The following is a 24,366-nucleotide window of genomic DNA, read 5'->3' as shown; positions in this document are numbered from 1 at the left end:
CTGAGTTCTCGTGGTGGCCTCATGGAAGACTCTGGCTGGCTGGCAGGGTCTGGGAGTGGACGGACGCCAGGCCAAGGCGGCGGGCCGTGGGGGACGGGTCCTCCCTCTGCCGGGGCATCGCTGTGGCTCGCCGTGTGGGACGCCTGGCGGGGAGGCTGGAGGGCACAGACCCACACGCCTTCAGATAGGTCACCTGAGGTGACCACCAGTCAAAACACATTCTCATCCCAGCACTGAGACATATTCGATCAATAGCCTATATAGGCTATTGATGGTGAATCATGTGTGAATCATATATGATTCACCATGCAGTTTCTTTGCCAGCTGGTGTTATGGGCTGTTGTGTGGTTTTGCAGAGACAGGCACACACTTAGGAGAATAGTGACAATCTTAGCACCAATAATAACAATATTTGTTGACTGTAGCCTATTGATTAGGCCAGAGGTTGAAGGAAAAATAGAAGCTATTGTTGTGGCCATTACTGGCAAGTGGCAGCACAGACAGGGTAAAGGCAAATCTGGGCGCCTCAGATGTAAATAGATGGCTCCCCCTGCGCCTGGATCATGAGACTTGTCCTCATGGCTGGTTGCTGGAGCAGGCTGCAAAATGTGAAAAGCTCGCCACAGTGCAGCCAATTATAACATTACTCTCTCCCTTGCTCTATTTGCAGGGGAGGTCCCTTCAAAAGACAAGCCTCCCTCACCGATTCCTCTGACATATTTTTGTTTACAACACGACAGCCGCATTAACACGCTCAAGGTACCGCATCGCCCAATGAAATACAGGCAAACGACCCTCATCAGAAGCTGCAGCGGCAAGTGCACGCTATATTATATTTCAATAACAAGGCATGGGAACAGTGATACCCAAATACAGGTTACGTAAGGTGAATGTGTTCATCTAAAAAATAATGCTCCAAAGCGATGCCGGACAGGGTACTGCTGGTGCTCCATATTTATTTATTTGTATTATTATTTCTGGTAGGGGGACACGGGAGCTGACGCCTGCTGTAAATCATCATATCGCAGTAACAAAAGATGCCCGTGTTAAATATCATTGCCACACAGCCGCTGCCCCGAGCGCTTTGCCTTATTATTCTCCCATTAGAGTAATTCAGCAATTCAACTAAAAAAAACTCACCCCTTCTTTGTGGTTTATTGTCCTGTCAAGCGGGCCTCTGCGCCATCGATTCTCACTCAGTGGTCTTTTCAGATGCTAAAAGGAGGAGAGGGGGTGGTGGGGTGTAGGGGATGGGGTAGGGTGGGGGACCGGGGTTGGGTGTGAGAATCAGACTGGGAGCCGATCACAACACACAAAGGTGGAAAAACAGTAGAGAGGCACCGAGGCTCCAGCTGAGACTGGCCGCTCCATGCGCTCCTTCAGGCGGCTGCAGACGCTTCAAATATCCCCGCTCTCTGATAATGCTCTTTCATCCCCCGTCATTTTTTTTTTTTTTAATAATTACTCCCGCAAAACCTACGGCTACGACGGGGGTCATGTTGAGAGCAAGTAAACAAACACAACAAAAAACTGCAACAAAAATGTGTAATTTATTCCCACATCTAAATAGAAAATCAATATTTCAAGACGCGCTTATTTACCTGTATTGAGCGGGAAAAGGGAACATTGACAAGTGAGCTGCTGCAAAATAAATTGTCATCCTTCCAGTGACAATTGTCCAAACGTGACCGCAAGAGAAAAGAAATGATGCAAGATGGGATTAAGTAGCCTTAGTAATGATAAAATAAAGTGTAAGAAATAAATGACCCCCTACTTGTAATGAGACATGACAGAAAATCCAGTACCCCCCACTCCAAAATCACGTTTTCTTTTTTATTTAAAGCAGATCTTTATTAACAACTTCAACATGTTAATACAAAATAAACACACCGTCCAAAAAAAAGAAAAACGTTTTTGAAAACAAGTTAGGAAAATATCACTGATTCACAATATCATCCTGAGCCCTTATCCATTCATATTCCATATCAGTTTGACCCTCTGCCTGCCCCCACCCACCCACAGAGACCTCTGGCACCAGCTTCATTTCCCTGCCTGCTGGGCTTGACGGCGAAGCAGCACGTAAATCTTCTCTTTGATCCAGTCCTTGTTGTACGGCTGGTACGTCTGTGTGTCGGCACGGTACCTGAAGGCAGCACCACAAGAAATAACATTAAAGTTTGGGATTTGGCCATCCAGGTAGCTCACTCTCCTCATGCACACTCTGCAACATGAACAGTAAAATAGCACACAACTGAAAACATGAAAAACACAGATGAATGAATGTGACACTAACTCAATGATTCCCATATGGAAATTCTCTTTTTGCTTGATTATTCAGACGTTATTGATCTCTTTTTGCTTGTCCTCCTCCAGGGAGGCCAGGCTCAGCCACAGAGCAGCAGCCCTGCAGCTGGTAAGGATTCAGTGTCTTGCTCAAAGACACTTCAGCAGGACCGGAGTTTGAACCCTGACGGATGGACTATCTCCTGCTGGATCTACATCTCACATAAGAAACCGTTCATTCAAATGTTTTGATAGTGTGCATGTTCGTTCCCTCTCATTTTAATCAACTGAGATTTATGCACCTAAAAAGACTGAGCTCAAAGCACATCAAGTTTCTACTCTCACAGTGTATTTGCAGTATGGGTTTGAATACATACTGCATTCTGCACTGTTGCACCTCTCTCATGCAAAGCATCTTCTGTTCTCCTCATAATGATAACAAGATCTAGTAGTGGGAGGTGTAGCGGTAAAACAAACGGGTAGAAATCTGTGCTGAAGTTTAGATTTGTCCATGCGGTTTCTCCCAAATGAGCCAGACAAACTAGAGGCGAATAACCTTTCATTGAACATTTGCTAATATGTTCTACAGACTTAATGTTTGTCATTAGAGGCAAAATTGCTGAAGACACATGGATAAAATCTAACGTGAGGTCATCTGATTTGCTTCATTGCTTAGTGAGTCTACAAACAAATGAGTAACATTAGAAGAGCTAATCTGAACTCAACATCATTATACTTCCATACTCGTCATACACTGAATGTAGTGTTGAATCAAGATGGATAGGGTTAAACTATAGGACAGGTCTTAGAAGGCTAAAACCAATACCAATATTTTCTGTATTGACGCTGCCGTGCCGGAGTATTTTGTGCCGATATTCAATATTGCACACAACTGAAACCCAGGATGATGGTAATAATAAAAGGTATTTATGCATAGTATCAATTCATATGAAGGGTTTTCCAATGACACTCAGTGTAAAAAAGATAAATTATACAATAGAGAATCAAAGTCTAAAATTTACATTATAACGGAAATGCCTCACAATGACTGACTGATATCTGATTTTTAATAAAAGGCCAATGTGGCCAGTTTATTGATAAACCGATGTATCGGTCTAACGCTAATGGCGGAGAACATTAAAATGATTTAGAATACATTCTGTATGAACTAATGTCGAGTCCAGTCTGGCATATTCCCACCTATTTCCTTTTCCTGAAGCCAGTTTCTGTGTTAAACTTACACCAAGCAGCTGAGGTCAGCCAGGTCGTCGATGAAGTCAAACAGCTGGCTGATGTCGTACGTTATTGATGGACTGTTGGGGTTCATTCTCTTCAAGTGTTCCTCGTACATCTTACACACACCTGTGTGGGCGAAAGGAAAGATTATTCCCCTAAATCAAAAATCTTTTAACCCATCCAGTGAAATCCGCTGCCAAAAAATGACAGAACACCACAATGCAAGATAAGAAGACATTTATCAGATATGTCTAGGGGCTGTTTTGACATCTGCTGCTAATTTAGGAGTTTAATCTTATTTTACAGTTGCACTTACTGTAAATTGCTGGCTGAATGCCTAACATGCAAGTTAAACAAATATAGTTTATTTTTACATGTCCTGGTCAAGTAAAACCCACACTCCTTGTGCCCTCATTACAACTTACAACTTAAAATGTGATTAGGCCAATTGCAATGATGTCCATGAGTATGTTTACATGCAAACTGTACTTCTGCTGATGAAAATCCTGGTTAATGGTCCTGGTCTTAATTGGAATATTAGTAGTTATAAATCGGATTAAGCATATTAATATGTTGCCTACATTTATCCTTGTATTCACCTAAATGTAGAAGAGACAGTCTGGCTTCGGGATAAGCTCTGCCACAGGAAGTGTAAACACAATTGTTTCTGATTGTGTTTACACTTCCTGTGGCAGAGCTTATCCTGAAGCAGCCGGCTTCCAGTGAGTCACTAGCTTTGACCAGGGACCAGCTCTGGTTTAACCAGGTGTAAAACAGCCGGCATTTTGAACAGGAAGTCGTAACACAAACGTGTCAGGTGGTCGGGGCTACATAAGGTGAATACATGAATACAAACAATATTTGACCAATATTCAAAATACTACCTGGAATTGGCACTGTGCTGCTGATAGCTGTAAATGGGGTAAGTGTACAGTATGCATCTTTTATGCCAAATATTATTGGTATCCCAGGTATTGTATAATTATATGGATTTCTCCTAATTTGGACAAAACACTGCCTGGGATGTTGTGAGTGATTTGTTATATTTACACGTGCCAACTCAAAGACATAATACTTGACTGTCCTGTACATGAACAAGATATCACTGCTGCTGAATATTCAACATATTTCTGTTAGATGTCATACCTACATCTCCTCATGAATACGAACTGTTAAATGATGTCATGCCTACATCACTGTCTGACTACATCACTGGACACTGTTAGAATGTCATCATTGCCAGAAAATAAACCAATCAAGACAGAGAAGACCCTGAGGGCCCAGTCACCGGGACCTCGCCCCCGAGATCAGGTTCAGGCGGTCGCCTTCGTCCTTTTGTGTCATGGCTGGCCCGCCAGGATGCTACCATTGGCCGACTTGAGGAGCCAACGATGAGGAGGACCTAACAATTTCTAACGATGGTTAGAAAAGTTGTCCGACTTGTTCGGCCTGCGTGAACCACGGGACTCTTGTGAGAGCGAGGCGGGTGCAGATTTGGAGACAGGCGCTCCCAACTGCACAGCTCAGAGCATGACGAGAAACGCATCGAGCTGAGCACTCATTGGTTCAACACAGGTGCATCAGACACCCACAGTGAAATGTAGAAACTTCAATTTTATATCTATTCCAAGCTGTTACTCCATACATAAATAACACCTGTAATGCCTACATTAAAATAAAAATAAGTAATATGAAGGTCTGGGTCGTTTGAGCAGCGAGTGTGGGTGGTGCTAATGCACATTTTAATTTGTTTACCACCGCTGTTAAACAAAACTGTAGAAGAAGAAAAGGAGCAGTGAGTGTGTGTGTTTGTTGACTTGTTGACTGCACTCGACTGCTCGTGTCTGCTTTTCAGGTGAGGCAGCAGTCAACTCAAACGAGCATGTGTTGAAATGGAAGTGGCAGTGCAGGAACAATGCGGGGAAACCTACATAAACCCAAGACAAGAGTGGAAATGTCTTTACCTAATGTCACTGGGTGGTAATATCAGTCCTTTAAAAGAACAGCACCATTTATTTACCTTCCATACACTCATTGACTGACTCATAGTCAGCATATGTCCTTCCCTCGGGCCTCTTGGTGGGCTGCACCAGTAGGATGGTGTGGGACTGCAATATCAACACATTGTTAGATGTCAGTCCTCTATTTTCAGTGTAAAATCTCTATTTTGCTCACAATTGGCTAATGGCTTCAAACCTGATAAGACTACATGCTATATATGCTACGTTAAGTTAATTGGTTACTAGGTAAACATAATGAAACCAACCATACAATTTGTATTTGTATTTTTTATGGATGAAGACTAACTAGTTCGACATGTATCAATTGCGAGCCTGTCATGATTTTTTATCCTCGGTGAACTGTCTGTTCTCTGTTTCTGTGTTGTCTTTTTCACCAAATAAATCAATCAATCAATCAATTCGATACGCCCCCACTACCGCCGTTATCAATTTATATAAGCTGATAAACAGATTCAGTTTTAAAATTATAACGTTAATACTGAAAACATAAAATACAAATAACGTCAAGTCTTGAATTGCCCCGATATAATATGCTTCACGTTCAAACCAAGTTTTATACTGTTTTATATGGATGACTGAGTGTCGCTCCTTCTCAGGACTCACAACCCTCCCCCACATCCATGCTAACGTTAGAGCCAAGCATCGTTATCATCAGACACCTGTTCTGCTGTTAAAACACTTTAAAAACAGCTACCTGGATTTAACGTTCATGGTTTTCAGCACGAGATTGAAATAGTTGTGCTAAAAACGTTAAGTCACCACGTACTAACCATGTTTTTGGGCAGTTTCTTATTGAATTTCTGATGATCCTTGCTTCTTCTCGGACCGAGGAGGGCTATCCTACTTTGCAACCGGAAGAATAACGTTATTCTTCTTCTTCTTCTGTTCTTTAATGGCGGTTGGCAAACAGCATTTTGTGCATTACCGCCACCTACTGAATTTTGTATTTTATGGATCTCGCGCGCTCAAGCCCCCGTTCACACAGGACGCCGAAGCAACGGGCAGCTCTCTACCTATGCTGAACCCACAAGTTTCATTTAGGCATCCTTGTTAATAGGCGAGGCCGTTCACACCACCCGCGCGCGTGTCACGCAGCTCACGCTGAAGCCTCGCCAAATCCACGCTCACGCCTTGCTCAAGCGATTGTTCAGGATTCGCACCTATTTTCCAAGCGTGAAGCGTCAAGCCAGGCATGAAGTCAATGGGAGTTGTGGGCGGGTTCAAGGCACGCCAAGGAGGCGCTGAGAGGAAAAGAGAAGGCTTGTTGTGTGTAGGCGTCCGTTCAGCTTGTGCCTGCAGTTCTACTTATGTTCGGTGTCCTGTGTGAACAAGGGCCGAGGCTCGCCCGCTGCCGCTGCGCTGCCTCACCCGTCCAGACATCACTGATGATGTCAGCATCACTGATGATGTCAGATTTATGACATCACTGATGATGTCACAGTGGGATTTCATCAGTGACATCACTAATGATATCACAGTGGGATTTATGACATCACTGATGATGTCACAGTGGGATTTATGACATCACAGTGGGACAGAGAAACAGAGAAACAAACAGACAGAGCCCGAGCTCCCATTTATATACTGATGATGATGATAATGATGATGATGATCTTCATGTGTCCACCCAATGGCGGTTGGCATCCTTAAATGTTGCATTACCGCCACCTACTGGATTGAATAACTAACGTTAACAAAGCTAGCCTGTTTTAGCAATGGTTTTAGCTCATATTTGTTTTTATTATATTCGTTTTGACCGATTGTTGGTTTAAAAGCTATTGGACCAACACAATGACACACTTATGAAGTTGTCTTAAATCAACAGTATTGTAATATTTTTGACTAAACTAATCATTTAGAAAGAGTCGTTTCAGTCTTGAACGCGCCCTAGAATCTGGGTTGCGTTCAAGAAGACTGAAACACTTCCGTGTGAGCAGGAAGTAGCTACGCCAGCCAGGAACAATAAAGAAGAGACGTGCCCGGGTTTAAACCGGTTTACATCTACTAAAACCACATAAAAGCGAACGATCACATTAGGTAAGGCTCGTCCAAATGGACTCGCTAACGTATTCAGAAACTACATTTAATTTGAGCTATGGAAGTTAGCTGCCCAAGGCGGCCGATCAGCGATGGGGTGCCGTTTTGGGCATTATTGGCTAACTAACCATATTAGTGCTAATGCTAAAATCCACCCCACCTACTAGTATGCGAGTGAATAATACGACTACTAGCTAACTAGCACCCAGTCGCTCCTCCTAGCCAGTAGCCACATGCTAACTTTATCAGCACAACAACGTTAACTGATTTTGAATGATCTTGCATTTGATCTGTAACTAAAGCATCCTATGTACGTTAACGATCGTTAGCTTGTTTGGTTTTTTATAAACTGGTTATAACGTTGCTACTGGATATAGCGTTAGATTACTGATGATGACAGTGTACATAGTAGGTAACTAACGACATTGACAACATAGGTTTTTTCTGTTTTCTAAGTTGTATTTCTCATGCTGTCGTTGATGTGCCTACCTAAAACACATGTGGTGTGCCAAAAGCAAAATGTTCTCTCGTTCTCTTTCATCAGGACAAAAGAATTTGGGTTGCATGTGAGGACAAGTGTCTGCCCTGCCAACAATGGCGAACACTACAGAGGATATTGAAAACAATATGGTCAGTATAAAAGATTAATGCTACTGTTGCTCTGTATCAGCGCAGTCAAAATGCATTGCCTAACTGTTGCCTAACATTTTAGTTGTTGTACAGCCTGTTTCAGTGGCTGGTGAAGTAATCATGTATGTTGTCATTTCCACTGTGTTATGTTTGGCCTTACCGGCGATAAATTATCTATGATAATGTTGGCCATAGCCTCAAGAATAATTACATTTTGCATTGAATAAGAAATGTTGAGCACCAATATATTGTGGCAGTTGTCGAAAATTATTTTGTTCTGAGTCGGCAAGGAAAGTATGTGACTTTGCTTTTTTGCTTTTTGATCAGAAATAAAGGTGTGGTCTCACATCCAGCAGAAGAGTCAAAGTCCGGCTTCACTGTTACAGTCCACTACCTCTTGTCAACTGTTTTGTTTAGCACATAACAGCAGTGTAGGAAATTAGCCAGGGGCAACGTAAACATTGCCCCAAGAAATCTCAGAATGCTCCTAAAAACCGTGTTCAAGGGGCAAAAATTACCACCAAGATTTGGATAATTGTATTTATATTAAATTAATTTAATTTCCATTTCCATCACTAGCACACACTTGGCACCTGCAAGCTGTTTGCCAGAAGAAGATGATAGACACACAAACAGCGCTATTGTTCACACTACACTTTAGCAACTTCAGGGTTGCCACTGTTTTTTAATGATACTTTTTAAGCAGTTTTCAAGCAATAAAGCCTGGGAAAAAAGAGATTAAAAAAAAATGTATCCACCACAGGTTACCTAGGTGACCAGCCGCATATTTGAGCTAAGAACACCTATGAGAGAGCACAACAGCCAATGACAGCTCAGCCATCAGCAAATCGCTGTATACTTGTAGCCTACGTGCAGAGTGATACTGTAAAAAAGGGAAAAAGTGTATCAAGCTTCGCCCAGCACTAAGGAAGAAAGTGTATCAAGCTTGGTCCAGCACTACTTATGACATACCTATAAACATTTGATCATATGTGAATTTTGAGATTACAGAATGCACAAGGCTCAAATCTGGGATTCTGGTAGACTAAATCCAAGCACTTTTAAGCACCTCATTATAAATACAAGCATGTTCAAGTCCCCGATTATTTTTTCTGAAATCCAAGCACTTTCAACTACTTTCCAGACCCGTGGCAACCCTGAATTTGATGCACGAATAATATCCTTTTTTTTAAGTGCCCCCCAAATTTTGTAAATGCCCCCAATTTTTAGACAGTGGGGCAAAAGTTGTCCCCAAAATATTTTTTAAATTTCCTACACTGCATAACAGCTTGTTGTCTTGGTGCATGTCCAGTACAATATTTCTGACTTCTTGGTCTTAGGGACCTGCAAAAGATTGCCTTCATGTCTTGGCCTTGCAAATTCTAGTAATGTTAAAGGGCTTACAAATCAACAGTTTCAGTACTACCACTGAGGGACTGACTGACTTAAAGTTAAGTATAGCCTATTTATTTCTGTGGCATCCTCGGGACCAGCACTCGTCCTTTTCCCAGGCTTGAGAAACAATGCAGTAGCACACAGTGAGGTCATTTGGTACAGTGGCATTCACCATTCAGAAAGTCTCTGGAGATGACTGCCTTCCTTTCTGTGTACCTGCCTGGTGAGATTGCTGCGAGTCTGAAGGTCCTTACACACCGAGCACGTTTTTTTCGTGCGATTAATTTGCACGTCAATATTATTTTCTGAACCTATATCAGTCAATGCAACCGTGCATACCAACGGCGAAGTTTCGCCCAGCGTTATTGCGGTGTTTATTTTTTCGAACCACGGTCGATTTTTCAGAAATTCGCTTCCGACGTGTACACATCTGTGGCTGTGATTGACAGGTGGGTCAAAACTCGCATCGCAATTTCGTGCCGTATATTCGCATCGCTCCCGATGTGTAAGGACCTTGAGGCTGAGCTACCTCATGTCTCTTGCCAGGTGGTTTGAGTTCACACAGTGTCCTTCATATGTCTCTTTGTTTTGTCCTGAGGGGCTGGTGGCCTAAGGGCTAAGTGGGAATGACTCCACTGTTGTATCCTCTGATGAACTGAAGTAGTGTGTGTAAAGTGCCACTATCTAACATGGATGGCCTGATAACATTTTGTCCTAACATCGGTCCAATTTGAAGGCGTTTTTGTCAAGTAACACCACAACCACACATCAATTGCAAGAATCAAGCATGGTTAATCTGTTAATATAATGGCATTGCCCTCATATATGTTCATTCAGAACTTATAGTTGCTGTCTTGACATGGCAAATTGCCCGAGCCGATTTTTCAAAATCTCTGGTTCTTCTCATTCACACATAGGACATCAGTAACATTTATAGCAAAGTCTGCATGTGTGGAAGTTAGTATAGCTGATCAGTGGTTGTGGCTGTGCTAAGTCTCCCCATCTCCCTTCCCCGCCGGTAGACTTCCCTGCCGCTGAAACTCCCAAGCAGTCTAAATCAAGATATACGCACGTATTTACAAGTGTCACAATCAGAAACAGCACCCTCAGATTGTGATTTCTGATTGTGGAGCGCTGTGATGGCTGGGAGCACTAACCCGGAAAAGATAATCTCACCGGCACAGAATTCGGATAAAAAGAGGCACTTATTAGCAGCATTGAGCTTTCAAACCCTGCCGCAGAGAAGCAATGAAGCCTTCTGCTTTGGTAGGTGGCTTTGACATGTTTCTGTGACACTTGTAAATACGACGTGCGTATCTATCTATCTATCTATCTACGGTATCTATCTATCTATCTATCTATATATATATATAATATCTATATCTATCTACAGTATCTAACTATATCTCTATCTATATCTCTCTATATATATATACATGATATACATTATTACATTATAAATTTGGCAATGTGGGCTCTGTTCTCTGTTTAAATTTTTGTCCCACTGACACACACACAACATAAGACTGATGATGTCACTACTGATGTCATAAGGGGGCACACGTCACACACACCTGCGCGCATGTAAATTTAAGGGCAATAACATTTTGTGAGCAACACACACACCCGCGCGCGCCAATAGGGCAGGCGAGGCCATGCTGCGTATGCGAGCTGCAGGGTGGGCGAGGCCACACAGCGGGCGAACCTAGGAATCGAGCGCTGCCTATTATTATTATAAAAGGGAGCAAATGGGCAATGTTCCGTTTGTTTAATTTTTTGTCCCACTGATGATGTCATAGGAGACATTGTGACATCACTGATGATGTCATCGGTGATGTCATAAGACTGATGATGTCATCAGTGATGTCATAAGAGCAGAATCATCTCATGACATAGGCACTGAAACTTAAGGGGCACACACACACCCGCGCGCATGTAAACTTAAGGGCAATAACATTTTGTAAGCCACACACACCCGTGCGCGCATGCCAATAGGGCAGGCGAGGCCACGCAGCTATGCGAGCTGCAGGGCCAGCTCGGCAAGGTGCCTAGTTTAAAATAAAATTACACATAAGTCTCCACAACTAAATATAATGTCAACATTTTCAGTATTTAGTGTGTCCAAAGCTTTCATTCTTATTGGGAGATTTGTTTCAGATCTGAAGCAAGAGTGGAGCTTATTGACAGCTTTTAAGTTTTGTCTCTGATGGTCTGTGTTTCGGTGGTGTGACACTCACTCTCCTGGCCCTGTCTTGCAGGAGCCTGGTGCTTGCTTGCTTGCTGGTTGGGGCCATAATCATTAGACTGATTGAGTGCACCTAATCTTTACTGAATAGAACCTTTTCACAACAACCATTTTGAGGTGGTAAAGAAGGTGTAACCAATACCATTAATGAGTTCCATTCCAGGTGTTCGAGTGCCAGGGCCCTCATTAATGTTGTTACACCTGCTTGACTTCCTGCTTTACCACCTCACAACGGTTGCTGTGAAAAGGGCCTATGGCCAATTGGCTGGCACTTAAATAAACAAAAGGGTGGTCTCTGACATTTTCACTGTACTGTACTACTGTACTATGTTACTGTCATCGTTTTTAGAATGTCCTTGCACCAATATCACCCATAAAAAGAATCCTGTACATTAATTGTATTTGGCAAATAAAATCCATCATTTGATTTTTTTATTTGATTTTATCTCTCATCCTGAACAGCAGGCCAATGCAGCGACAGCACCCAGTCAGCAGCCAGAGGAGGCTGGAGTGACCACAGTGCGCTCCAGGGGAGGGGCAGGTGGCGGGGGAGGAGGAGGAAGTGGTGATGGTGGAGGTGGGGCCACCAGCAGCAGCGGTCCGGAGCAGAACGGGCAGCCACCCTCGGCTCAGCCCCCACGGGTGGTGGAGAGCGAGGAAGATGAGGATGAGGAGCTGACCCTAAAATACGGCGCCAAACACGTCATCATGCTGTTCGTCCCCGTCACCCTCTGCATGGTGGTTGTCGTGGCGACCATAAAGTCTGTCAGCTTTTACACCCAGAACGACGGGCAGACACTGTGAGTTTGACGACCCTTATCGGACCCGTATCGGTTTGTCACTGACAGGGAGATGAGATACAGGGTTCTCACAGGTCCTTGAAATCCTTGACAGTTTGTGAATTTGGGGGGGAGGGGTCAAAAAACATTTTTGAAAATAGACATAAATAGACATGGGTCATTGAAAGTGCTTGAATTTATATATTTTGTGGTAGAATATAAATGGAACTTCTTTTGATTTGTTTTAACTTAATGTCAGTACATAGGTTTAACACAGCACAGTTGAAGTGTTGTTCACACATTCAAGCCTCTCTCTTTAATTGTTGTCTGTGAGCTTCTGTAAAGCCTGCAATTTCTCACTATAAAAATTCTCTGTCGTAACAGTAATTACCCTTGATCCCTTTATCAAACTATGCCATGTTGGGTCCTTGAATTCGAGGGACTTTGGCCTGGAAAGTCCTTGATTTTGGTGTTTAAGAAAGTGGGAACCCTGGAGATAGGACACATGCCAGATGCAAAGGCCTCATTTACCTTTTCTGTGCTTGAATGAAATGCAATAAGACAGCAGTGCCACTAGGTGGGGATAACACAATGTTTAACATGCGTACATAGTGTGAATAATACCAAGGCAGAACTATGAAGTAGGAAAGATCATTGAAGTAGTGTCTTCATGAATCTAGTGCGTTTAGTTACAGTATACATCACATTTTACGCCTTTAGCTGATGCTCTTATCCAAAGTAATTTGGATTAAGTCCAATATACAGCTCACCAACATTACAAGCAACCAGGTGAAAGGAGAGCAAAGGTCAATAACCAGTGCACAAACAACATATTTAACAATATAACAATACACTACAAACGATATATTTATATTTAATACTGTTACATCTCTAAAATGTTATCCCATCATTCATATTTGTCTTCTGTTGATTATCTTGAATGCACTTTTGCTGTTTGGCTGAAATGCTGCTGTAACCTGCAGGATCTACACACCCTTCCGTGAAGACACAGACACGGTAGCACAGAGAGCCCTGCACTCCATCCTCAACGCCATCATCATGATCAGTGTGATCATCGTCATGACGCTGGTGCTGGTGCTGTTATACAAGTACCGCTGCTACAAGGTACGTGATGGTGCCGTTATACAAGTACCGCTGCTACAAGGTACGTGATGGTGCCGTTATACAAGTACCACTGCTACAAGGTACGTGATGGTGCTGTTATACAAGTACCGCTGCTACAAGGTACGTGATGGTGCCGTTATACAAGTACCGCTGCTACAAGGTACGTGATGGTGCTGTTATACAAGTACCACTGCTACAAGGTACGTGATGGTGCTGTTATACAAGTACCGCTGCTACAAGGTACGTGATGGTGCCGTTATACAAGTACCGCTGCTACAAGGTACGTGATGGTGCTGTTATACAAGTACCGCTGCTACAAGGTACGTGATGGTGCTGTTATACAAGTACCGCTGCTACAAGGTATGTGATGGTGCTGTTATACAAGTACCGCTGCTACAAGGTACGTGATGGTGCTGTTATACAAGTACCGCTGCTACAAGGTACGTGATGGTGCTGTTATACATGTACCGCTGCTACAAGGTACGTGATGGTGCTGTTATACAAGTACCGCTGCTACAAGGTACGTGATGGTGCTGTTATACAAGTACCGCTGCTACAAGGTACGTGATGGTGCTGTTATACAAGTACCGCTGCTACAAGGTACGTGATGGTGCTGTTATACAAGTACCACTGCTACAAGGTACGTGATGGTGCTGTTATACAAGTACCGCTGCTACAAGGTACGTGATGGTGCTGTTATACAAGTACCGCTGCTACAAGGTACGTGATGGTGCCGTTATACAAGTACCACTGCTACAATAAAAAAATTACAAGGCGGACGTTTTTGGTTAGGTTAGGTTTAGTCTCGCTGGCCAGCCTCCCCTCCGTGAGAGTCGTCTGGCTGCACGGAAACAGGCTACTGGGATAAGCCCTCCTCTGCTCTACAGCTGCTCCCCATTGGAGCGTTTTAGTCGCTGCCGGATGTCTGCTCCCCGCTTATTACAAGCTCTGTCATTGGCTCCGACCATGTCAATCAGAGCGGCTTCCGCTCCCTCCTCCCTGTGTGTCACTGTAAATAGTGCCCTGCCGCCTCAGTGAAAACAACAACGCTAACTAGCTAGCAAGCTAACGACAGAAACCTACACACTAGCTCGTTGCTACATGCTGAAAATGGCAAGTTGGATTGTTGGAAACTATTTTCCAAAGGCACTGCCGCTAAGCTCCGCCCATCGCAATTCCACAATGGAGACCTGCGCCGCCAGACTCCTCTCATGGAAGGGAGGGGAGGCTGGCCAGCGAGACTGGGTTAAGTAGACCACCAAAATCAGTGTTTTTATTTTACTGTACAACCCAGAACATGGCGCTAATGGCATTAGCATTGTCCATCCACATACTGTTTAATGTTAGCATTTGAGTTAACACTATTGTAACAAACTAGCGTTATATCCAGGATGCACATTGCACATGCAACATTACTAATCTGATTAATATCACATATTTGGGTGATGTACCCCATCAAATTGCTGTACTGGGCTGTTTTAAAGCTAGAGCAAAGTTTCTGGTGTCAGTTTCTGGTGGTCAAAGGTCAAGGTCACTGTGACCTCACAAACGCCATTTTCAAGCTCGGCCATATCTCAGTAACACCTTGACCAAATTTCTTCACATTTGGCTCAAACGTCAAAGTCTGCACTTGTTGGCAGAGGCATATATCCACGGTGCGGTCGTTCTAGTTTTGTTTTATAAACGAAATCCATTCAGCTTTTTTCCGAACTTCAAGTCAAGTCAAGTCAACGGCGAGTGGCTTCAGTTTCCCCCCCTGCCCAGGGCCGTTTCTGGCCATTTTGGGGCCCTATGCGACATCTTACAGCGCGCCCAAACCACTGTCATCATAATATCCCTGAATGAACATGAATGACGAGGCATAGTTCATCATCAATAAACCTTCTAATTAATCAATTACGCACAATATTAACAATAACTATGAATGAATGAATATTTTATTTTCATCTCAGCACAATTGACCATCCCACATGCGATTATCAAACACATCAACATTCAATAATTAACAAAACATTCCGGTGTGTTACCCAACCAGCAAGACAACATGAATGACCAGGCATAGTTCATCATCAATAAAGCAATTGTAATTAATAAATTACGCACAATATCAACAATAACTACGAATGAATGAATATTTAATTTTCGTGCCGGGACAATTGACCATCCCACATAACATGCGATTATCAGACACATCAACATTCAATAATTAACAAAACTTTCCGGTGTGTCACCCAACCAGCAACACATAATACAGCCTACATATAAACAGCAGAGCATACATGTATATACACATGTATCTATGGGTCAGCGTGGGGGAAAATGCGGGCCTGGCGGAGATCTGCACTCCACCGAGTGCACTTTTCTAGTATTAATATTTGTATGGAAAATTCATGTTTTGTTTTTTGTTTTTGTTTTATCCAATAGCTTCCATGTAATGATGTTACTCTAAATCAATACCAATTATTATTACACTGTGGACAAATAGGAGCACATACCTCCTTATATTGGATTTTAGTGCTTCATGTATTTTACATTAATATTTGTATGGAAAATTCATGCTTTATTTCAATAGTTTCCATGTGTTGCAGTGATTCTAAAGCACAAAATCAAATATAAAGACGTCTGCCTATTTGTCCAGTGTAGTAATAATTTCTGGTATTGATTCAGAAACACCATCATCACATTACGCTCATTGTGTTGCCCTATGTGGCAAACTCAACCCATCTGGTACTTTTCAGCAGTTCAAAACAAACCCTAACCAGTATTTGCAAGTAGCGATTTTTTAGAAATAATGTTGTGCATAATGTCCTGTGACTTTGATCTCTGTCTTCACAGGTGATCCAAGGCTGGCTGTTCCTCTCCTCTCTCCTCCTGCTCTTTTTCTTCTCCTACATCTACCTCAAGTGAGCCCAGCCTCTCATCCGTTTCCCTTGATGTGATGATATTAAAGTGATGTTGACCTTTGGTGTAGTACCTTGGGTTGTGTAGCTTCCTAGCTATGATATAACCCCAAAATCGTAGATTCTCTGATTTCTGTTGCTGCACGATTGGAGAACTGCATTTTTTTCTCTCTCCATTCATTGCCATTGTCTGAAAATCACACTTCTAAACGGACATGAACAAAGCAGATTCAAAATAATTTTGGTGTTACACTTGTTCAAATTGAAAGGTTTAATGAACATAAAGCCGAAAGGAATTCTTCTGACTGGATTTTTCTGTGTTACATTTGGTTTAATAAACAAAGACAGTGATTCACTTACCATAACCCCACGTGAGCAATAGTATCCCCCCCCCCCCCCCCCCCCGAATAAACCGCGTTCATTTAATGTGCTAGAAGTGTGATTATCAGACCTGTTCCTCCATACAATGGCAGCGAATGGAAAGAGAAAAACGCAATTCTCCAATCGTCACTTCACAAGCAACAGATACAGGTAATTTCTGATTTTGGGGTTTTATCATAGAAGCCACACAAGCCAAGCTACCATAGTTCAACATCACGTTGCACCTTTTTCTCTCTTTACAAAGTTCCCATAGAAAAAGCCACCTGGTCTGATTTTTATGATGATAGAAGGGCTTCTCTCTGCATCGTCAGACCGTTAAACAGGTGTTTGTGACATGTCCTGTCTCCACTCTGTCCGACAGAGAGGTTTTCAAGACCTACAATGTGGCCATGGACTACATCACCCTGACGGTGATGATCTGGAACTTCGGCGTGGTGGGCATGATCTGCATCCACTGGAAAGGCCCGCTGAGGCTCCAGCAGGCCTACCTCATCATGATCAGCGCCCTCATGGCCCTGGTCTTCATCAAGTACCTGCCAGAGTGGACGGCCTGGCTCATACTGGCTGTTATATCTGTCTATGGTAAATCCCTCATCTTCTCCCCCTTTTCCCCGGAGACTGAATCCTTTTAAGGAGGAAATCTGAAATCTCAACTTCTTGAAAATGTTAATTTGCGCAGCAACATTTGGTATTTCCTCTGTATTCATTCAGTGGTAAGTGTGCTGCCCACAACATAAAGAACACTTACACCATTGCTTGAAAGAAAGAAAGAAAGAAAGAAATGACAACATTTATTGCTTTCTTTTTATAACACAAAGACGTTTGGGCCCAATGTACAAAACTGTTCTTTTGTTGTTTTTTATTAGGGGAATAAATTAAAAAAAAAATTTTTTTAGGTCTTTAACCTTTGCTAGAAGCATAACAAAAGAGGAGCGGATGTGGAACCACAGCCAGAATTACTCCCTGTTACAACTACTGGATAAAGGAAACCCTGCAACTTTCTAGGGCTGTGGTCATTTAATGATACATTATTATTTATCGTGGTCATTTTTCCCCCCTCTGGTGGTTGTCTGTCTGCAATAAAAGATCACAAATATCATCAGTGTAGTAAAAGGAAGGATGTGGCTCAAGAGATGTGCAAACAAATGTTTGAAGGAAATGTGGACAGAAAGACAAATCTGAAATGTGGACAGAAAGACAAATCTGTGCGGAAATGTGGGGAGACAGTTGTGAGCTGAACTTAATGACCACCTCTCCAGCCGATGTACCAATTGCCTGTTAGCTGCTTTCTAGGCAGAGTTGGTCCCAAACTGGTTTCTCACAGATTACATTTGGTTTGATTATATATCTTAGGAAACAAGTGTAAAAGCAAACCTGGGTCAAATATAATTTGCAGGTAATTCTAAGCATCTACTTGGCACACCAGATGTGTGGAGATATCTCAGTCAATGCAATTCTGGTGAATTAGTCAGGGATGCAAACTAGTCACCTTTAGGTGACAGTCACCTTTTTCATCCCGAAATAGTTGGATTTCTGAGTGGTTTTATGTTTACCTGTAACCCTGGTATCTGTCACCTTTTCCACTCTCCATGACTTTGCATCCCCGATTAGTTGTAAATCATAGAAACTCTCTATATATATGTGTGTCCAGAATTAACTTTTTGCTCGTCTGCCAACAGGACTGGTAAACTACTTTTTTTACATGCTAATAATAATTTTGCTGGGCAAAAGAATTATGATACATTTTTCACAGTAATGTCATTATTTTGAAACGTTTGCAAAAGGTTCATATGCTGCCGCATTGTGTAGAGCCAGAATAGCAGGCAGCCAGTCATCAGCCCATTTGATTCTGGTCAGAGAGAGTGTATGGCCAGCAGGGACAAAGTTTGAGAACATGCAAAGATCTATCAGCCATCTTTCTTTCAATGGCACGGACTTGCTAGAATGTAAACAACAATTTAAAAGTGTCATTATAAAGTGTAAAGAATTGAAATTCAGTGGAGAGCTTGTTGAATTGTGTTGAGTATGCCGTCTCATTGTTCTACCCCATGATACGTATTGTCTCATTTTGTGTTGTGATATATTGATTTTAAATGTCCTTAACCACTGGCCTATCCTGCCACTTCACCTAGTTCTTGTAACTTGAGCCAGGCAGGAACAGTGTGTTTTCACTCCCGTTATCAGAGATGTCATCATGGTCTGTGGGCTGGTCTGGGCCTGTCAGAAATCCTCCTCTGTCGGGTGACTAACATCATCTGTCTGGCCTCTGTCTTCCTCCCCTCACACAGATCTGCTAGCTGTGCTCTGTCCCAAAGGGCCTCTGAGGATCCTGGTGGAGACGGCTCAAGAAAGGAATGAACCCATCTTTCCAGCTCTCATCTACTCATGTAAGACAGTCGCTGATGTACACTAAAGGGAAGCAATAAAACCCAAATAAAGTCATTTTACTTCCTTTTGAGAACCAGTTTAAATGAAAAACATTGAAAACAAACGAAAACACCATTTGGTCTGTGGCTATTGATATACACACCTACCTTAGGAAAAGAAGAATCTAGTGTTTTCATTTGTTGAATTCTAAACTGCCTTGTCTCTTCATTTTTCTTTTTGGTGAACGGAAGAGTATGCCGATCTTGAAATGTATCTTAGTATGAAGAATCCCACACACTGTTCTTGCAACTTATCACCATTTAATACTTGACTGATGTTTCCGTCTTACTAGACCACCTTAACCGTAAAAAAAAGTTATTTTTTTTACTTTGATCTTGAAATGTATAAAACTTGTCACCGCTGCTCTCTTCCCAGCTACCATGGTGTGGCTCGTCAACATGGCCGACAGCGACAGGCCCAAGAGGAACACGACAGAAGCAGCGACACCTCAGCCAGAGAGTCAAGGTGAGCGGGGTGAAGCAGCCAGAGAGTTGGGGGTTGGGGGTTGGGGGCCGGGCGGTCACCACCTCTAAAACACTTGATTCCAAACAGTCTGTGATGGTTGATTAGTCAGACTCTCACCACCTGTCTGCAGCCGTAGCAGCCCCACCACCCGCCAGCCCCACGGGGGACGATGGAGGCTTCAGTTCCACCTGGGTGGGCCAGCAACAGCACCAGCTGGGACCCCTCCAGTCCACTGATCAGACCAGGCAGGAGATCCAGCAGTTGCCCTCCGATCGCCCCCCTGTCGACGACGACGATGAGGAGAGTGAGTACCGACAGCAGAACGTTTTATATCTACATTTTAGATTTGATAGCAGTGCTCACTCGAGGGGCTTCCTCGGGTCCCAAGGGATTTCCCAAAAAGTCAGTCTCACTCAGGACCATTCAGTTGAATACTTCATTTTTTATTTTATATATTCAAGATGAGTCCAGACGTTTCTGCTCTGTTGCCTCCTTCAGTGGCTGTGTCGCCATACGCCTCTCATATTTACTTGTTAGCTCTTTAGCTGACATTTGCAGCCAGATGGAGTTGACAGGTGTTCAGGAGAGAATATGTTTGGTCTTCAAACTTGTGACCTTCCAGTTACAGGACGAGGACGGTCCCTCTAAGTACTATCAAATAGGACAGCAGCAGAGTTACATAATAGGGCCTGGACATTTATACCATACTTTCAAGCAATTTCACTGGTATCCATTTCTTGTTTTTTTCATCTTTATTATTGCTCACGTTCCTTCCTAATAAAAATAGTAGAAGCGAATGTGTTATTTTCTACAGAGCAATTTAAGAATATTACCTGTGAGTAAATAATCTGAATGGAGGAGAAACCTGTGTTAGTACTCTTGTGTATCTTTCATAAAGGGTCAAATGTATTGGGGGGGGGGGGGGGAGGATTCTGACAAGTATTCTTATACCATTAAATGTAAGAATAATATTGCAATATATTTTGGTAGCACACAGTCCTAATATAAAGCCCAGCCCTGGCCCCCTGTGATTGAAAATAGAGTGACTTGTCTGTAATCATCAGTTCTGAGTTCCTTCTTCTTTAAAATACATAGGAATGTCCTAGGAATGTTGTATGTTTTCCCTTTTCTGTGGAGTTTGTCTGTGTGTGTTTTTGTCTGCGTTTGGCAGCAGACTGTTTTTAGTTGTAGTGGATTAGGAAGCGATTATTCAGGGCAATTGCTAGGTTTCATGTCTGTACTTCTTGCGGGCCCGTGCTCTTTTCTCTACTGTAAATACGGGGTGGGAGCCCTCGTTTGTACAGTAATTACAGTTGGGGAAAGAGTTCCACGGGGTTGGAGGGCGTGGAGCACAAGGCAGAAAGGACCCCACCCTAAAGCTGGTGCCCTGCTGTGTTCTCAGGGGGCGTCAAGCTGGGCCTCGGAGACTTCATCTTCTACAGCATGCTGGTGGGGAAAGCCTCGGCCACCGCCAGCGGCGACTGGAACACCACGCTCGCCTGCTTCGTGGCCATCCTCATTGTGAGTGACCACAGCTGCTTATTTTGGGTGCTAAGCTCTCATCAGCGCAGCCTCATATTGTTTACCTATCCACTTTACGCCAACCGCTCACTTGTGTAACAAACCGATTGTCTGCGGAGCTGATTTTGTTTGGTACACAATCTCCCTATGTGCCATTTCCCTTTCCTCACGGTTTTGCTTTTGACCAATTCTGCCCCCGCAGGGCCTCTGTCTGACCCTGCTCCTCCTCGCCATCTTCAAGAAAGCACTCCCCGCCCTGCCCATCTCCATTTTCTTCGGCCTGGTCTTCTACTTCGCCACGGACAACCTGGTACGGCCCTTTATGGACCAGCTGGCGCTTCACCAGTTCTACATTTAGCAGGATTCCTGGTAACCCTCACCCACATATCTCTCCGCTCAACAACAGCAGAGTGCCCCTTCCTCACAGCCGAGGGAGCAAAGGGCGACGTCCTGCCTGCCTATCCCCCTCCTGTGAACTCATGACTGACAATGCTTTTGTTCTTCCTTTATTTCTGGCACCCTCGGACGGTATCCCCCACGACACCTATTCTTATCCATAACCATTTGATTTTTGTTTAAAAAAGAAAGTGGCAGTTGAGCCGCAGGTCGATAGGTCGAGGGAAGATCACTTGACTTGGGACCTCATCTTCAAATTGTTCTATCGATCAATGGTCTCAGGCACAATCCAAACTAAGAGGAGAGATTCCACATGTGATGGAATACCTCTTTTTTTTTTTTTTTTTTTTTACCTTTTATTGATCAAGGGGATCATGACAGAGCATGCGTGCTCTTTTTCAGCCACGCCATGCTTCACATGAGTCCCACACATCCACATGTAGGAGCTGCCCAGTACGACCGCAGTCCTCTGCTGTTAGCCACTGAGCAGCTCCAGCGGAGCAGCCGGGCTTAGGTGCCTTGCTCATGGACACTGTTGAGGGAGGGGAGAGCATTCCCCTCGTTCAGTTCCCTTCCCCACATTTTCCTAGGAAACTTTGTGACCAACGAGTCCATTTCCATTGACCTCTTGGCTACCACCGCCCCAAATGACATCACCATTTAAAACGCCTTCATCAAACTAATGGACAATAATGTGGCATTGTTTTGATGATAATGATGACGCTAGATTGGTGAATGTATAGTTTTTGCAGTTTGATTGTGTACGAGTTGTCCGTCAGCAGAGCCTCCTTTCCTCACTGCTGTTAAGAACGGTTATTTAAGAGTTTCCCCCACACTTCAGAAGCTCTTAAAACCAGACCGAAAGCTCTGAATCTGAAGCGATGTCTGACCGGAATGGTTTATGCTGAACAGGATGTTTTGAATGTGGATCTTTCTGATGTGGATAATGTGGATAAAAAGTGTTGTGTCTGTAGAATTATAATATGTTTTATTGTGGCACCACCTCGACAGAGATTCACCCATCACCACATTATTCTGCCCTTGTTTGTTTTTACCAGGCAAGCTGACCTACTATAGATTATTGTTCACACCAGCGGCCTGGGAGAGTAGCTGCACCTGCTACAGCTTTTTACTGAGCAGTTGGAGGTTCAGTGCCTTGCTCACGGGCATTTCATTAATTAGTTATTAGGGGATGAAAATGTGTTACTCATTCTTTTCCTTCACACACACTGGTTTTTCCCCCCACCCCGTCTAGGAATTAGAACCGGCGATCCTCTGGTCACAAAGCCAGCCTCTCTAACTTTCTCGGCAGCGGTCGCCCTCGTGTTGCTCGCCCCGGTGCTATCTGGAACTATGCTGCATTGAGCACTAAATTTATTTAGAGTATTACAGATACTCTTGTGTTTTCAGGAGATATGCAGAGGTGATTTTTTTTTTTTTTTACTTTCAAAAGAGGGGCATTTCTTACGGGGTTCCTAAGCAGGTCGAAGATGGTGTTACACCGAACCATCTGGGACTGCATCTTTGTAAACTGTTTGGAAAAGGGCAGGTGCGTTAAAAAGAATACCAGGCAGGTGATTGGATGAACCATCTGTCTATCACGGGCTCGCCTCTCGCTGTCGTCACACCTAAATCCCACCTGTAGCTGCCTCTCTGCACGCTGATTGGTGCGGCCCACTGCTGGGATGGAGTTAAACCAATAGCTTGGAGCGCGGCAAGATGGATTTCTCACGAGATTGTGATCTGGTGAATCCAGCTGCCTCACAAGGTTAACGCAGGTCAGGAAAGTTTGTCGAAATATGGAAAACAAGTTTAATACTTTGTTTTGTGGTCTTCTAAAGTTAAGCAAAAGACAAAAATTCAGGATCAGTATGGGAAAAAACACTTTCTCAGTCTTGATACACAAGGGAGTTTGTGTCATTTGCCATACTGTATTTGTTGTAAAGAAGAATTGTCAGTAATCTTCAACATTAACCGGATTCAAAACTGCCTGGTAGAGGGAGACTAGGTGCACTGATTGCTCTTTTTATTGTTGCACTCAAGTTTCATGCTTGCTGGGGAGAAACCTGCACATAAGTGGGAAAATATTATTGTGCTGAGACTGTTTTGTTTTTCTTTCCCTAGGAAATCTGACTGACTCTTTTCTGTCCTTCACATGCATATGTGTATTATGCAAGGTTATTCATTTCAGATTTGTTCCTTTTTTAATAAATAATTAAACTAAATATGAGGCTTTTTTATATAATTCTTCTTGAATTTGACTTGCAGAGCTTCAAGTCTCTAAAATGTTATTTTATAGTCAATGGTGAGAAGTCACTCCAGTGATTAAATACAGCTGTCAGTAGTCTTTATAGTACTAGAAATCTTGCGCGATATGCATGCTCGATTCCTAGGCTCGCCTGCAGCGCAGCCTCGCCCGCCCTGCAGCTTGCGGGCTCCCATACGCAGCTCGGCCACTGCGTGGCCTCGCCTACTCTATTGGCATGTGCATGGCATGACATCACAATTGCTCGAGTGACCATCAC

General features: G+C 43.3%; 2 protein-coding genes across 3 annotated transcripts; one reads left to right on the top strand and one right to left on the bottom strand.

The window, feature by feature from the left end:
* Positions 1–1,848: 1,848 nt before the first annotated feature.
* On the bottom strand, positions 1,849–6,388 carry LOC310773656 (enhancer of rudimentary homolog). The gene is made up of 4 exons (XM_083633581.1): positions 6,311–6,388; positions 5,540–5,627; positions 3,525–3,645; positions 1,849–2,143 (listed from the first exon to the last, which is right to left on the bottom strand). The coding sequence occupies exons 1-4, from the start codon at positions 6,311–6,313 to the stop codon at positions 2,041–2,043; spliced, it is 315 nt and encodes a 104-aa protein (XP_083489707.1). The 5' UTR covers positions 6,314–6,388; the 3' UTR covers positions 1,849–2,040.
* A 1,105-nt stretch (positions 6,389–7,493) lies between these two features.
* Positions 7,494–24,060, top strand: psen1 (presenilin 1). Of its 2 annotated transcripts, none has more exons than XM_083632479.1 (11): positions 7,494–7,577; positions 8,122–8,207; positions 12,313–12,647; positions 13,610–13,751; positions 16,587–16,654; positions 17,394–17,614; positions 19,321–19,419; positions 19,835–19,924; positions 20,055–20,228; positions 21,327–21,445; positions 21,648–24,060. In XM_083632479.1, exons 2-11 carry the CDS (start codon positions 8,172–8,174, stop codon positions 21,801–21,803), a joined length of 1,440 nt encoding a protein of 479 aa, XP_083488605.1. In that variant the 5' UTR covers positions 7,494–7,577; positions 8,122–8,171; the 3' UTR covers positions 21,804–24,060. The 2 variants fall into 2 exon arrangements, with proteins under 2 accessions (XP_083488605.1, XP_083488604.1); XM_083632478.1 differs by having other exon boundaries at positions 12,310–12,647.
* The last annotated feature ends 306 nt before the right edge of the window (positions 24,061–24,366 follow it).

This window comes from Poromitra crassiceps (assembly GCF_964638095.1).
Source record: "Poromitra crassiceps genome assembly, chromosome: 3".
Taxonomy (NCBI): domain Eukaryota; kingdom Metazoa; phylum Chordata; class Actinopteri; order Beryciformes; family Melamphaidae; genus Poromitra; species Poromitra crassiceps.
The sequence above is the reverse complement of the archived record's forward strand: the minus strand, read 5'-3'. Positions and strand labels throughout refer to the sequence as shown.